At 41.0% G+C, this 16,768-nt stretch overlaps 1 protein-coding gene across 5 annotated transcripts in view; it reads right to left on the reverse strand.

Moving 5' to 3' along the window:
• DOCK3 (dedicator of cytokinesis 3) overlaps positions 1–16,768 on the reverse strand; it is a 675,444-nt gene that overhangs the window by 166,172 nt on the left and 492,504 nt on the right. For all 5 annotated transcript variants that reach the window (XM_073010128.1, XM_073010127.1, XM_073010126.1 and 2 more), the window contains exon 13: positions 3,848–3,936. In XM_073010128.1, coding sequence (XP_072866229.1) covers positions 3,848–3,936 — 89 coding nt within the window. The remainder of the gene's footprint in view (positions 1–3,847; positions 3,937–16,768) is intronic.

Consider the following 16,768-nt stretch of genomic DNA (forward strand, 5'->3'; position numbering starts at 1 on the left):
CCTCTCTCAACCTCATTGGTCTATAAACTTGGGAGCTAAATAGCAGATGAACATCTATAGAAATGAGGGAATAAGGTGTTATGATAATGAATACAATTAGAAGAGTAATAGCTGGAATGGAGATAGTAACAAGTAGAATTGTAAAATAAGAATGGTCTAGGAATGGGGAGGGAGGAGGGAATGGAAAAGTAGACAAAGACAGAAGTCAGAAGAGTTACAGATATTTTATCTGGCAAGAAAAGTATGCCAGTAGCCAGGAATATGTACTCTCAGAGCTGAGCCAAGGGATGAACTACGGTTCTACTACAGCTCAGACAGAACCTCAAGATTATCTTGTTGCTTCTGCTAAACTCATGCTTCCCAAGAAACCTTGGGATTACAAACATGGTATCTCAAGTGTCATTAACACCAGGATCATAGTGCCCTGAAAAGGCAAACATACAGTATTCCAGTTGGTATTCTGGTTAGATAATCAGTGTTTAAGATTTCAGCCCCTCTAAAGTAATTATCTTAAACCTAATCACTGTCGGACTAAACTGCAATTAGTTTATGAACTTGAAAGGCTGGGAGCCATAACCAAAACCACAATAATCTTTGTAGAGAACAGCTTAGGATATATCTGCCCTCCCCTCATAACCCTAGCTTATTCATCTTTGTTGTGTTTACGTAGCTATCAAATCATATCCTCTGGGTAAACAGAAATCAGACTTACAAGACAGCCCAGCATGAAGCAAACAGCTGGGGATGAAAGTCTCCATAATTTGAGGGAGTTGCAGTTGGAGGGCAAAAGCCAAAAAAAAAAAAAAAAGAAAATTCAGTGGGTATACTCTAAACATTCTGCATTGGCAAGGGTTTATTTAAGTACTTGCTGACTGCCTTTTGTCTCTGCATTTTCTGAGCAACCAAAATGGCCTACAGATGCAAAGCGAAACTCAAGAAGATGTTGACTAAAGGTGCTGAGAGTATCACAGTTAGCTTTTGAGTTACCCAAAGGGATCCTAAAGAGCTGCTCTCTACTTCTAAACATAACAAATAAGAGAAAACCTTCAAGTTCATGCAAGAGATCAGATGAAAAGACATGCAAAGAATGAAAGAAATCAACAATGGAGGCTATAAAAACTGTATGTCCTTTTGTAGAGTTGGGATTCTGGAACTTGTGGGTTTCCTTTCTAGTTCTGAAACCCTGTGTTGGTATGAAGCACATACCAAATAATGCTAAGGCATGATTCTGGGCACAAGAGGGCCTTCATTAATAGTTCAGAAAAGTGACCCACTCACTCACCCAGTACGCAACCAGTCCCTTGGCAACACTTGATGTTCTACCTGACTATCATCTCAATGGGGCCCTCAAATCAAAGAATTTGAAAATAACAAAGTCTATACAATTTCTCTGTTAATCTGGTCTCACTGATAACCTGAACAAGAAAACCATTTTCTTACTGAACCTCTTATCGGATTAAAGACTGACTCATAAAAAAGTAACTGGACAAATTAACACCTGTGTAAAATATTCGAGGGCACCAACTTGACTCTGTTCTTGTGCCACACGCCCCCACCCCTCCTTGTGGAAATGCTGGATGAGGATTAATTATATAAATTAATGTCAGCCCAAGATATGGAAATAAATTGTAGTTAACAGTCATTTTAAAATAAATAGAAAACTTGTGTGTCAACTGCTTTATCTTCACTTGTCCTTAATAGTCTTCATGCTACTACTGGAACTGTTAAAAGTTCAGTTTGTAGCTACATATCCAAGAGGCCAACAATGGAAATGAAGACCCACATCTATTAAAGTTCACATAAAAGAGTTATTGCTGGATGATACATTTACTCTCAGCATTCAAACCCAGTGTAGCAATTGCTTCTGCATTTTTAAATTATGTGACTTGAAGGAAAAGCACTAATGACTTTGGAAACAGAACTGCAAGGCAATGAACGGCCCACAATATTTAACGAAGATGGGTAAAAGTTTATAGCAAAGTAAACTGATTTTTAATAAAGATGTATCTTTAATTAAGCAGACTAACAAAGACCTGAAATATTCCTTGAGCAATCTATAAAATTCTCTGACACGAAGACCCCAGAGTCCAGCAGTAGAAAACCCATGCTCAGAAGCTTGGCAACTGAGTAGAAAGGCCAAAGGTCTGGAGTCTGGAGACCTGGGTTCTATCCTTGTTCAGCCACTAAGTCATTTTGCTGAGCTTCAGTTTCCTCATTTATTTAATGAGGGGGTTGAAACAGGTGATTTCCAAGGTCTCAGCTAGCTTCTAACATACTTCAAAAAGAAGCAGCCTGTTCCTCCTACTGACTCTTCCACAACTACACAGAGACCTCCTCTCATTACAGCCATCCCAACTGAGGCTCTCTGAAGTCTGTGGTGCCCCGCAGAGAGGTCTTTCTAACATTGTTTAAATGGCAAGTGTCTGTGAGTTCTAGACAAAAATCAGACACAGAACATGGCACAGTCCCTGCTCGCTCTGGGGAGCAAGACAAATCTCATCATCTTAACCAGGTGAAGCAATGGTAGAAGTTGCTCTTTTACGAATTAGTACTCTTTAAATATTCTCTGTATGTTTTAATCATACTATGTCCCAAGAATGTGTAGTCAAGGGCACCTCTTTATAAATCAAATAAGTAAATAAAGCAAAGAACATGACAAATATGGATGTGAATTGTAGTTTCCCAAATTGCTAGTAACTTTCCTATATTTTCAAAATAAAATTTTATTTGTCTCTTGCTTTAGCCTAGATTTAGCACACTGCATGGAGCTACTTGGCATCCAGGCACATGTATAAGGGAAAACTGTCATTTAAAAATAATGAGAGGCTCTCAGATATCACCTAACCCCCCACTAGGGTTTTAGAGGAATCAAGTTGTTACAGCTGAAGCTCTCAATCTTGGCAGCCTCTGGTATGGATCGCCTCTAAGGATCCTCCTAGTTGAGTATCTGCTCACCCCAACAGAGAAAAACCAAAGTTTTCTACAACATGTACTACTCTTTAGAAACTGCTTGCCTCTCAGTGATTTTACACTGTCATTTAAGGACAACTTATGATTTCCAACAAGGTCTATGCAAGTTAAAACAAAGAGGATTATGTAAAAGAGGTTATAAAATGATTTAGAGGTAAAAACTGTCAGGAGTAACCTGGTTCTGCTTAAATTAGATAGCTATCTGCAAGGGTCTATAAAGGCACATAGGCTTTTAAATAATGTTTCTAATTTAATCAAGCATTAATGTTTAACTTAGAAAACAATACAATATGTAGAACTGTACTGAGATTTTATAGAAATTTAAACAGAGTTTTTAAAGAAAGGACGGGAAAAAGAAAAGGGGAAGTTGAGCTAAAATGAAGCTTCTTTGAAATAAAGATTTTCCATTCTAGTTTCAGAATGACTGATACTGACAGACTAATCACTGATTCTCATTATGGTCAGTCTTTCAGGAATAAAAAGAGAAGTGTGTGATGTCTATATCTATATAGGTATCTACCTATATATAGAGAGAGATATTTATTTGGCTGAGTATAATCTTTTTTTTAGGCAAACATAGACTTCACAATGTAACAAACCCTGCAACATTTTTGCTCACTCTGGATTTGAATTAGAACTCAAGTTACCTATCAAAGCATATGGAACTCATCCTAGAAAAAGCAGAAAATGTATTTTGGTCAGCAGATATTAGGGAAAGCCTCAAATTACTACAAAAAGAATGAGTAGGAAATGCCTGGACAGGAGAATAAATGTCCGTAGGGAATACAGCAGGCAATCTGCACCAACCAACTGAAGTACTGTATGATTAGCAACTACAAATGCAACACAAAATGTTGTAGTCAGAGAAGTACCTCACCATGGCTGGCGCTGGGGGCAGAGTACTTGGCACTGGACTTTCGGATGATGTTCTCGTGGATCTGGGACCACTCACTCTCATTGTTGCACCTATAACAGAAGGACAGGTGTTATAGCACTCAAGTATTTTAAACACCTGGTCTGATGTTCCAATGTGTAACACTTAAGTTCGAAGGGAAAAGGATCCCTCACTTTCCTAAAGAAATGGTGTTATGTTTTACTAAATTAAACAAGGCTCATTTCCTATTAAGCACAAAAGACATACTTGGGCAAAGGATAGAAACTCTAAAATGAATCCCTACAAACATTTAATTGGCAAAATTCCTTCTCTCAGAAGTAACACTATTCCACATGAAAAGTTGTTTCTTTTCTAGCACCCATTGCATGCGTGCGCACAGACATATAAACAGGTCCCAGAGGAAAGTTCCTGATAGAGGAAAAACATTTCCTCTCAACAAGTACTACTGTTTAGAAACTGCTTTGGCATTGGTTTTTTACTATCATACAGTTGTCATTATGACTGGCCCCAAAGGACAGCCCTGCTAAGCTATAAGCAATGTTGATACTATTTGCATGAAGCTATGTTTCAGCCAGACCAAGTTAAGAAGAAAAGCTTGTGAGAGCAGTGGGCTTGATTTACCATGAAGTCTTCTGTGGTCAGGGAGAAGGAGGACTTAGCAGACAAAGCTGATGCCTAAATGTGTAAGAATAAAGTTCCTTCCTAGGAATAAAGCTGCTTCCTAGGAACCATGGGATCGAGACAAAAGAGGGGAGGAATAACAGTGCATTTCTGTTACATTCCGATGTTTTAGTGTCTTCCTTCTAAAGGTCAATTCTCGGAGAACTGCAACCACATAACCATTTGGAACAAAGTTTAGGAACAGAGACTACGAATTCCTTATGCTAGTACAGACACCTTAATAAAACAATTGGAAAAAGATGAGGGTAAACTCTTGAAAATTCCATTTGACACTCAGGGAGTTCCCACAGCCCTGGTTCTACCCCCTCCCCTGTTGGTTAGGAAGGTATGGATCTACCTATCTCAGAAAACCGGACCCATGCAAAAAGGAGAACCCATGGAACTTTCCATGGATTACTCAGATGTGTCCAGTTCAGCATGGCCACTTCCAAGAGGACACCCCAGTAAGAGTTATAGAATGTGCCATCCAATAGTATGAAGCATATCAGGTCTCTAAATAGAAGGGTTGGAATAGAGGCCACTCAGAGATAAAGCAGGTTAGTTACTAGCTTAACTAACTGCTACCCAGTCAGTGGCTCTTTGGACTCCTTAGCCATACAAATATGCCTCATTTACTCAGAGCTGTTGTGATGAATGGTTAAAGGAGGTTCTCAAAGCCCAGGGCTCTGAGAATAACTTTCTGCCTATAGAATTCCTTCCAAACAAGGAAAGAGGGAAGAGTATCCTTTAAAACAATCTCTTGTGATTTAGCAACTTAGCAGGAAATTAAAAGCCTTGAAAATTACCTCCCCTACTGGATGGGGCAATTTCAGTTTTTCTCCAATAAAATACTCACTGGTCCCTTGGTGGTATAATGGAGCTGGAGCTTTGTCAGTCATACCAACAGTGGCAATCTGTATTACTTCACTCACATCTACCCCTCCACCCAACACACATAATTCAGATGCTAGACAACTGACAGCCTGTTCCTGCCATTCCTCTCGCCTTGCATATCCCTTACCTATTAGTGACCTTCACAGCTCTGCCTTCAGCCTATTTCTTTCTCACTCTACAAGCATTCCTGGGCAATCTCAACCATTCCCATAGCTTCAACTACTGCCAAGCTCCAAAGCATTGTCTCCAGCCCAGATTCATCCTAAGCTCCTGATCTACATGGCCAAGAAAATTCATTTCTCCCCAACCTGACTGGACCCAGAGATGCCCTCTCACTGAGAGGAACTCAGTAGTACTATATTCTTCCAGCATTCACCATATCCTACAGATTTTGCAATAATCAAATCTCACATTTGACCTCTCCTCCCTCTTCATTGTCTTGGTTTGGTCATTATCATCTCTTTTCTGGACCAGTACAATAATCTTCTAACTGGTCTTTTACACATCTTTCTTTCCAGAATGTCAATTTGGTTATATGGCCACCCTTCTTAATGCCCTTCACAGGTTAGAGTTCAAACTTTTCAGCAAGTCATTTAAGGCAGACACATCAGGGTCCTCTCTTACCTCTCCAGATCTCTTTTACACTGAAAAAGCTTACAAAGACTCTATTAATTGTATTTCTTTCCTTTCTTTCCCCCTCTTTTTTTTTTTTTTTTTTTTAAGGATTCAGTTCAATATTGCTTTTTCTATGAATCCTTTCCAACTTGCTCTATTATTCTCCATTCTCAACATCCCTACCTTAGACCTGACCACTACCTCTTTTGGGTCTTCCCTGAATTCTGATTTCTAGAAAAATGCCTATTACATTTTAGGGCACCTATTTGTCTACTTCACCTGACTGCAAGTCCTTAGTTGATAAGGACTGTGTCTTGCTAATCATCTCCACCAGGTAGCAAAACTTACAGCACATAATAAGTGCTTAACATAATATTTGTTGAATACATAAATGGAATAATTGCCAAGGTCAACTGGTTATTTCTTATAGCTTAAATGTTGCTAATTAAAACTTTGCCATCATTCTGCCTCAGAATTACATTACACTAAAGGCAGATATTTAGGAAAACATTCTGCATTATGGTCATCTTATGAAATCATTACTATATTTATCTTAAGAGGAAAACAGTAAAAGAGCAGTGAAAACAATCACATTTCTGGGAAAAGTAAAGGAAAAATGGATGGCCATATTTGTGCCTATTTGAATCAAGGAGGATGGGAGCACTAGTGGCTGGAAGTATGCTTGAAAGAAGCTCCTGCTAGCTCCAAAGGAAAGATGGTTTGAAATCAAATGTCATGCAGATTCATTCACAGGCTGCAAAGAGTGAACTCTCGAAATTTTGCAGTCTACTCATGACTGGCTATAAACAAGATTTAGCTTTGCAGAACTGCCAAGTTATTGCTACAAAGGCATCAATTTACCTTCAATTACCAACGCTTCTTTTTATTCTCTTAATACAATACTTACTTTCAAATACTATATGCTGTTATCAATGAATTCTTTCTTTCTATCTATCTATCGACTGATCTATACAGGGTCTCACTGTCGCCCAGGCTGGAGTGCACTGGTGTGATCACTGCTCACTGCAGCCTTGACCTCCCCAGGCTCAGGTGATCCTCCTACCTCAGTCTCCAGAGTACCTGGGACCACAGGCACATACCACCATGCCCAGCTAATTTTTGTCTTCTTTTTTTTTTTTTTGGTAGAGATGAGGTTTTACCATGTTGCCCAGGCTGGTCTCAAACTCCTGCAGCTCAAGCAATCCTCCTGCCTTACTTAGCCTCTCAAAGTGCTAAGATTACAGTCACGAGCGACCACACCTGGGCCAATTGTTCAGATTTTAAAATTATTCTCTTTAGTCCTAACCCCATAAAAGTCTTCATCATTTCATGCCTATCTTACTCTTCCATTCCTTTAGCAGCATCCTCATGTTATACCTGATGTAGTTATTAAAGGCATATTCAGGTAAAATTGCTTTCTAAACCCTTAAACCTCATTATGGGGTGATAAATGTACTACACCTTCTTTTTTTCTTTTTTTTTTTTGAGTAGGAGTCTCCCTCTGTTGCCCAGGCTGAAGTGCAATGGCACGATTTCGGGTCACTGCAACCTCTGCCTTCCTGGTTCAAGCGATTCTCATGCCTCAGCCTCCTGCGTAGCTGGGATTACAGGCACCCGCTGCCATGCCTGGCTAATTTTTGTATTTTTAGTAGAGACAGGGTTTCACTATGTTGGCCAGGCTGGTCTCAAACCCCTGACCTCAAGGGATCCGCCTGCCTCAGCCTCCCAAAGTGCTAGGATTACGGGCATGAACCACGGTGCACAGCCTAGATGTGCACCTTCTAAAGCTATTCTTACTCACAATTGCTTAGTTTCAATTAGTATAAAGAGCAAGTGGGTTTTCAAACCCACAGAAATGCACACACAGATTGCATTAGGCACAGTCTCACTAGATCCATCCCTCCCTTTCCCTGTTTTTTTTTTTTTTTTTGTGAAGCTACAAATGACCTGTCAGTGAATGATAAATAATAATATTACATTCAAAATAAACTTTTGAATGTAATCACTGAACATCAAGAAAAAATATATTTCTGCAAGCTCACGATGAAAATAAAACCTAAGTCAGCCTTTGTCTCGTCTGCTCACTGAATTGAGGGACCCACCCCACTGCTCTGTATCCTCTGCTCTAAGAGGCCCAAGTGGCTCTGTTGCAGTCTCTGTTACTCTTTGACTTGAAGTTAGCAGGAGATCCCTAGGAAGATCTTCACAGTGTCCAGAGAATTGTCCCTGTATCCCAGAACAAGGAGGTGAAGAGAACAGAGTGAAAAGCACCTGTGGTTAAGCAGCTCCGCAGGTATGCAAGGTGCAGAAGCAGGTTCACCAAGAGGTGGAGAACTTTCCTGAGTCTATTTGCTTCTCCAGCCTCCCCTGACATCTCGTCCCTGAAATGTCTGAGGAGCAAGATATCATTTTCAAACCTAGCCTTTGACAGACTACTTGCTGTCCTGCAGCCCAGCAGTGCCAGAACTGAGGCATGACAGAAACTTGAGCTGTCGCTACTGGGAATGGGGAGTATGCTGGAAGCATACCTACAGCCAGAGCTAAGAAGCAAGCAAGGCATGGGGTGTAGGTGCTAGAGATGAGAAGTGAGTGCCACCAGGATGGAGACTGGGATGCAAGTGGTGTAAAATTTGCCACTGGGACTTGATCACCAGTTGGGTGGGGCTCCTGCAGCTGAGGTGGGCTACCCTTGCCAGGGCCAGGGAGCAAGCCCCATTGAGACTACGGTGTGGAGAATGTGCATTCCCACCCGCTGGCCCAGGCTCTGGTCACCGAGGATGACCCTAGCCTCTATTGTGACAGGGTGCTAGCACAGCTGCTAACACCCCTCACCCGAGCACTCCATCTGGGGCCTCGGAGTGCCCTGTCCATGACAGCTGGTGCTGTTCTCACCATTCGAAGGTCTGAGCACAAGCCTACCGAGTCCAGCTTCACTCTCTGCTGTGTGACAGAGAACACAGCCTAGGGTCCTGGCAAATACCCAACCCAACCACTTCAGGCACCTGAGTACTTCTCCTGGGGGCATAAACTCCTGGCTGCTATCACCTCATCTGCACCTACCTGCAAGTGACACCTGAGTTCCTGGAGATTGGGTTACCCAGCCCTTCAGAGCCACCACCAACATCAATGCACATCACTCAGGACCCAGAGAGTTGTCCCACTCCTGCTACTGCTATCACTCATGCCATGTAACTGCCCAGGAACCTGAGAATCTGTCCACTTGTACAATCCACCACTGCCACTACCAGCATATGAGCACGCCATGTGGAGGCCCACCAACTGACACAACAATAATTGCCAACATGGCTGCCAGTATACACTGCCCAGTGACACTATCACTGGCCCACCTGCCATCCTAGTCCCCAGCACAACTTCCCCACAGCCTTAACTAATAACTGTACCCTAACCTATCAAGGAAATCACAGATGCCACTAATGCTGTTTACAGCCAAAGAAATCATACAGAGATGACACTAATGCACACACTAGAGTCAAAGCCAAAGTACCCTACCCAACCAACACCACAGACACCATAGATCTTTAGGAAAAGGTCTTTCCCTACTAAAGTAAATTCAAAACAGGAATAAGTGACTGTTATTCCAGATGCACAGATTTCAATGTAATGACACAGGAAACATGAAAAAGCAAGGAAATATGACACTTCCAAAGGAACAGAATAAGTCTCCAAAAATAGATCTTAATCAAAGAAATTTTTGAAATCCCAGATAAAGAATTGAAAATTTTGATTTTGCGGAAGCTCAGTGAGATACAAGAGAACTCAGAAAAACAATTCAGTATATGAATGAGAAATCTACCAAAGGGACAGTTTTTTAAAGTACCAGATAGAAATTCTGCAATTGAGTTCCCGGAGCAAGATGGCCAAATAGGAGCAGCTCCAGCCTCCAGCTCCCAGTACAAGCGACACAGAGGATGGGTGATTTCTGCATTTTCAACTGAGGTACCGGGTTCATCTCACTGGGGAGTGCCAGACAATCGGTGCTGGTCAGCTGGTGCAGCCCGACCAGCGAGAGCTGAAGCAGGGCGAGCCATCGCCTCACCTGGGAAGCGCAAGGGGGAAGGGAATCCCTTTTTCTAGCCAAGGGAAACTGAGACAAACAACACATGGAAAATTGGGTAACTCCCACCCTACTACTGCGCTTTACCAAGGGTCTTAGCAAACAGCACACCAGGAGATTATATCCGACACCTGGACAGGAGGGTCCCACGCCAACGGAGCCTCCCTCGTTGCTAGCACAGAAGTATGAGATCTAACCGAAAGGCAGCAGTGAGGCTGGGGGAGGGGCACCCGCCATTGCTGAGGCTTAAGTAGGTTAACAAAGCTGCAGAGAAGCTTGAACTGGGTGGAGCCCACCGCAGCTCAAGGGGGCCTGCCTGTCTCTGTAGACTCCACCTCTGGGGACAGGGCATAGCTAAACAAAAAGCAGCAGAAACTTCGGCAGAGGTAAATGACCCTGTCAGGCAGCTCTGAAAAGAGCAGTGGATCTCCCAGCACAGAGGTTGAGATCTGAGAATGGACAGACTGCCTGCTCAAGTGGGTCCCTGACCCCTGAGTAGCCTAACTGGGAGACACCCCCCACTAGGTGCAGACTGACACCTCACACCTCACATGGTGGGGTACACCCCTGCGACGAAGCTTCCAGAGGAAGAATCAGACAGCAACACTCGCTGTTAAGCAATATTCTATCTTCCGCAGCCTCCGCTACTGATACCCAGGCAAACAGGGTCTGGAGTGGACCTCAAGCAAACTCTAACAGACCTACAGCTGAGGGTCCTGACTGACAGAAGCAAAACTAACAAACAGAAAGGACACCCACACCAAAACCCCATCAATTCGTCACCATCATCAAAGACCAAAGGCAGATAAAACCACAAAGATGGGAAAAAAGCAGGGCAGAAAAGCTGGAAATTCAAAAAATCAGAGCGCATCTCCCCCTCCAAAGGAATGCAGCTCATCGCCAGCAATGGATCAAAGCTGGATGGAGAATGACTTTAATGAGTTAAGAGAAGGCGGCTTCAGTTGATCACACTTCTCAGAGCTAAAGGAGGAACTACGTAACCAGCGCAAAGAAACTAAAAATCTTGAAAAAAGAATGGAAGAATGGATAACTAGAATAATCAATGCAGAGAAGGCCATAAATGAACTGACAGAGATAAAAACCATGACACGAGAAATACGTGACAAATGCACAAGCTTCAGTAACCGATTTGATCAACTGGAAGAAAGAGTATCAATGACTGAAGATCAAATGAATGAAACGAAGTGAGAAGTGTAGAGAAAAAAGAGTAAAAAGAAATGAACAAAGCCTCCAAGAAATATGGGATTATGTGAAAAGACCAAATCTACATCTGATTGGTGTGCCTGAAAGTGACGGGGAAAATGGAACCAAGTTGGAAAACACTCTTCAGGATATTATCCAGGAGAACTTCCCCAACCTAGTAAGGCAGGCCAACATTCAAACCCAGGAAATACAGAGAACGCCACAAAGATACTCCTCGAGAAGAGCAACTCCAAGACACATAATTGTCAGATTCACCAAAGTTGAAAAGAAGGAAAAAATGTTAAGGGCAGTCAGAGAGAAAGGTCAAGTTATCCATAAAGGGAAGCCCATCAGACTAACAGCAGATCTCTCGGAAGAAACTCTCCAAGCCAGAAGAGAGTGGGGGCCAATATTCAACATTCTTAAAGAAAAGAATTTTCAACCCAGAATTTCATATCCAGACAAACTAAGTTTCATAAGTGAAGGAGAAATAGACTATTCTATAGACAAGCAAATGCTGAGAGATTTTGTCACCACCAGGCCTGCCCTACAAGAGACCCTGAAGGAAGCACTAAACGTGGAAAGGAACAACCAATACCAGCTATTGCAAAATCATGCCAAAATGTAAAGACCATCAATGCTAGGAAAAAGCTGCATCAACTAACAAGCAAAATAACCAGCTAATATCACAATGACAAGATCAAGTTCACACATAATAATATTAACCTTAAATGTAAATGGACTAAATGCTCCAATTAAAAGACAGACTGGCAAATTGGATAAAGAGTCAAGACCCATCAGTTTGCTATATTCAGGAGACCCATCTCATGTGCAGAGACACAGACAGGCTCAAAATAAAGGGATGGAGGAAGATCTACCAAGCAAATGGAGAACAAAAAAATGCAGGGGTTGCAATCCTAGTTTCTGATAAAACAGACTTTAAACCATCAAAGATCAAAAGAGACAAAGAAGGCCATTACACAATGGTAAAGGGATCAATTCAACAGGAAGAGCTAACTATCCTAAATATATATGCACCCAACACAGGAGCACCCAGATTCATAAAGCAAGTCCTTAGAGACTTACAAAGAGACTTAGACTCCCATACAAAAATAAGGGGAGACGTCAACACCTCACTGTCAACATTAGACAGATCAACGAGACAAAAAGTTAACAAGGATATCTAGGAATTGAACTCAAGTCTGCACTAAGCGGACCTCATAGACATCTACAGAACTCTCCACCCCAAATCAACAGAATATACGCTCTTCTCAGCACATCACACTCATTCAAAAATTGGCCACATAGTTGGAAGTAAAGCACTCCTCAGCAAATGTAAAAGAACAGAAATTATAACAAACTGTCTCTCAGACCACAGTGCAATCAAACTAGAACTCAGGACTAAGAAACTCAATCAAAACCACTCAACTACATGGAAACTGAACAACCTGCTCCTGAATGACTACTGGGTACATAAAGAAATGAAGGCAGAAATAAAGATGTTCTTTGAAACCAATGAGAACAAAAACACAACATACCAGAATCTCTGGGACACATTTAAAGCAGTGTGTAGAGGGAAATTTATAGCCCACAAGAGAAAGCAGGAAAGATCTAAAATTGACACCCAAACATCACAATTAAAAGAACTAGAGGAGCAAGAGCAAACACATTCAAAAGCTAGCAGAAGGCAAGAAATAACTAAGATCAGAGCAGAACTGAAGGAGATAGAGACACAATAACCCTCCAAACAGACAATGAATCCAGGAGCTGGTTTTTTGAAAAGATCAACAAAATTGATAGACCTCTATCAAGACTAATAAAGAAGAAAAGAGAGAAGAATCAAATAGATGCAATAAAAAATGATAAAGGGGCTATCACCACCAACCCCTGACAGAAATACAAACTACCATCAGAGAATACTATAAACACCTCTACTCAAATAAGCTAGAAAACCTAGAAGAAATGGATAATTTCCTGGACACTTACACTCTCCCAAGACTAAACCAGGAAGAAGTTGAATCCTTGAATAGACCAATAGCAGGCTCTGAAATTGAGGCAATAATTAATAGCCTACCAACCAAAAACAGTCCAGGACCAGACGGATTCACAGCTGAATTCTACCAGAGGTACAAGGAGGAGCTGGTACCATTCCTTCTGACTCTATTCCAATCAATAGAAAAAGAGGGAATCCTCCCTAACTCATTTTATAAGGCCAACATCATCCTGATCCAAAACTTGGCAGAGACACAACAAAAAAAGAGAATTTTAGACCAATATCCCTGATGAACATCGATGCAAAAATCCTCAATAAAATACTGGCATACTGTATCCAGCAGCACATCAAAAAGCTTATCCACCGCGATCAAGTGGGCTTCATCCCTGGGATGCAAGGCTGGTTCAACATACACAAATCAATAAATGTAACCCAGCATATAAACAGAACCAAAGACAAAAACCACATGATTATCTCAATAGATGCAGAAAAGGCCTTTGACAAAATTCAACAGCCCTTCATGCTAAAAACACTCAATAAATTCGTTATTGATAGAACGTACCACAAAATAATAAGAGCTATTTATGACAAACCCACAGCCAATATCATACTGAATTGGTAAAAGCTGGAAACATTCCCTTTGAAAACTGGCACAAGACAGGGATGCCCTCTCTCACCACTCCTATTCAACATAGTGTTGGAAGTTCTGGCTAGGGCAATCAGGCAAGAGAAAGAAAGAAAGGGTTTTCAGTTAGGAAAAGAAGAAGTCAAATTGTCCCTGTTTGCAGATGACATGATTGTATATTTAGAAAACCCCATCATCTCGCCCAAAATTTCCTTTAGCTGATAAACAACTTCAGCAAACCATCAGGATACAAAATGAATGTGCAAAAATCACATGCATTTTTATATACCAGTAACAGACAAACAGAGAGCCAAATCATGAATGAACTTCCATTCACAATAGCTTCAAAGAGAATAAAATACCTAGGAATCCAACTTACAAGGGATGTAAAGCACCTCTTCAGGGAGAACTACAAACCACTGGTCAGTGAAATAAGAGGACACAAACAAATGGAAGAATATACCATGCTCATGGATAGGAAGAATCAATATCGTGAAAATGGCCATACTGCCAAAGGTAATTTATAGATTCAATGCCATCCCCATCAAGCTACCAATGATTTTCTTCACAGAATTAGAAAAAATTGCTTTAAGGTTCATATGGACCAAAAAAGAGTCCATATTGTCAAGACAATCCTAAGTTAAAAGAACAAAGCTGGAGGCATCACACTACCTGACTTCAAACTACACTGCAAGGCTACAGTAACCAAAACAGCATGGTACTGGTACCAAAACAGAGATATAGACCAATGGAACACAACAGAGCCCGCAGAAATAACACCACACATCTACAATCATGCGATCTTAAAAATTCGATCTTGCTGACTATTTGTAGCCAAACCCTTCCCCTATACTTAACAAATGCAACCATAGGTCTGTTCTTCATCACTATAGTTGTGTCTTTTCTAGAATGTCATATCAATGGAATCAAACAAAGTGCACCTTTTTGAGACTGGCCCCTTTCACTTAGCATAATGCTTTGAGAAATTCATCCATGTTACTGCATGTATCAGTAGTTTTTCTATGCTGAGAAGTATTTAGTTCATTCATTCACCATTTGAAAGACATTTAGACTTTTTAATGATCGCCGTTATAACTGGTGTGAGATGGTAAATCAAAACTACAACGAGATACCATCTCACATCAGTTAGAATCGTGATCATTAAAAAGTCAGGAAACAACAGATGCTGGAGAGGATGTGGAGAAATAGGAACACTTTTACACTGTTGGTGGGACTGTAAACTAGTTCAACCATTATGGAAGACAGTGTGACGATTCCTCAAGGATCTAGAACTAGAAATACCATTTGACCCAGCCATCCCATTACTGTTTATATACTCAAAGGATTGTAAATCATGCTGCTATATAGACACACGCACACATATGTTTATGGCGGCACTATTCACAATAGCAAAGACTTGGAATCAACCCAAATGTCCATCAGTGACAGACTGGATTAAGAAAATGTGGCACACATGCACCATGGAATACTATGCAGCCATAAAAAATGATGAGTTCGTGTCCTTTGTAGGGACATGGGTGCAGCTGGAAACCATCACTCTCAGCAAACTTTCACAAGAACAGAAAACCAAACACCACCTGTTCTCACTCATAGGTGGGAACTGAACAATGAGATCACTTGGACATGGGAAGGGGAACATCACACACCAGGGCCTATTATGGGGAGCGGGGAGGGGAGAAGGATGGCATTGGGAGTTATAACTGATATAAATGACGATTTGATGGGTGCTGACGAGTTGATGGGTGCAGCACACCAACATGGCACATGTATACATATGTAACAAACCTGCATGTTGTGCACATGTACCCTAGAACTTAAAGTATATTTAAAAAAATAAAAAATAAAAATAAAATTAAAAAAAAATTCTGCAATTGAAGAATTCACTATAAGAACTACAAATTAAAGTTGAAAGCTTCTGCAGTAGACTAGAATAGGTAGAAGAATCTCAGAACATGAATAGATATCTTTTGAAATAATCCCATCAGACAAAAATAAAGAAAAGGAATAAGAAAGACTGAGCAAAGCCTTTGTGACAATTAAATATTAAAATTATCAATATCCACAAGGTCAAAGAGACAAAGACAGGATTAGAAAATGTATTTAACTAAACAATAAATGAAAACATCTCAAGTCCAGCAAAAGATCTAGACATTTCAGATACAAGAGACTCAGCAATCCCCAGAAAAATAAAAATACAATGCAAAATGGTCGTTTCCACAACACATTATAGTCAGACTGCCTAAAATCAAAGATGAAGAACAAATCCTAAAAATAGCAAGAGATAATCATCTATTCACATATTCACAGGCCAGAAGAGAATGGGATAATATATTTAAATAACTAAAAGAAAAAAATCTGGCCAAAAGCAGTGGCTCATGCCTGTAATCAGAGCACTTTGGAAGGCTGAGGCAGGAGGCTTACTTGAGTCCAGGAGTTTCGGAACAGCCTAGGCAGCATGACAAGAACCAATCTTTGACAAAAAAAAAAAAAAAAAATTAGCTGGGTGTGGTGAAGTGTGCCTGAAGTCTTAGCAACATGCGAGGCTGGGGCAGGAAGACTGCTTGAGCCTGGGAAGTTGAGGCTGCAGTGAGCTGTTTTTACACCAGTGCACTCCCACCTGGGTGACAGAGTGAGACCCTGTCTCAAAAAAAAAAAAAAAAAAGAAAAAGAAAAAGAAAAAATCTGACAGCTAAGAATGCTATATACAGCAAAATTATCCCTCATAAGTGAAAGAGAAATAAAATCTTTCCCAGACAAGCAAATGCTAAGGGGATTCACTGCCCCTGGACTGGCCCTACAAAAAAATTCTCATGAGAG

This window comes from Chlorocebus sabaeus, chromosome 22 (genome assembly GCF_047675955.1).
Source record: "Chlorocebus sabaeus isolate Y175 chromosome 22, mChlSab1.0.hap1, whole genome shotgun sequence".
NCBI lineage: Eukaryota > Metazoa > Chordata > Mammalia > Primates > Cercopithecidae > Chlorocebus > Chlorocebus sabaeus.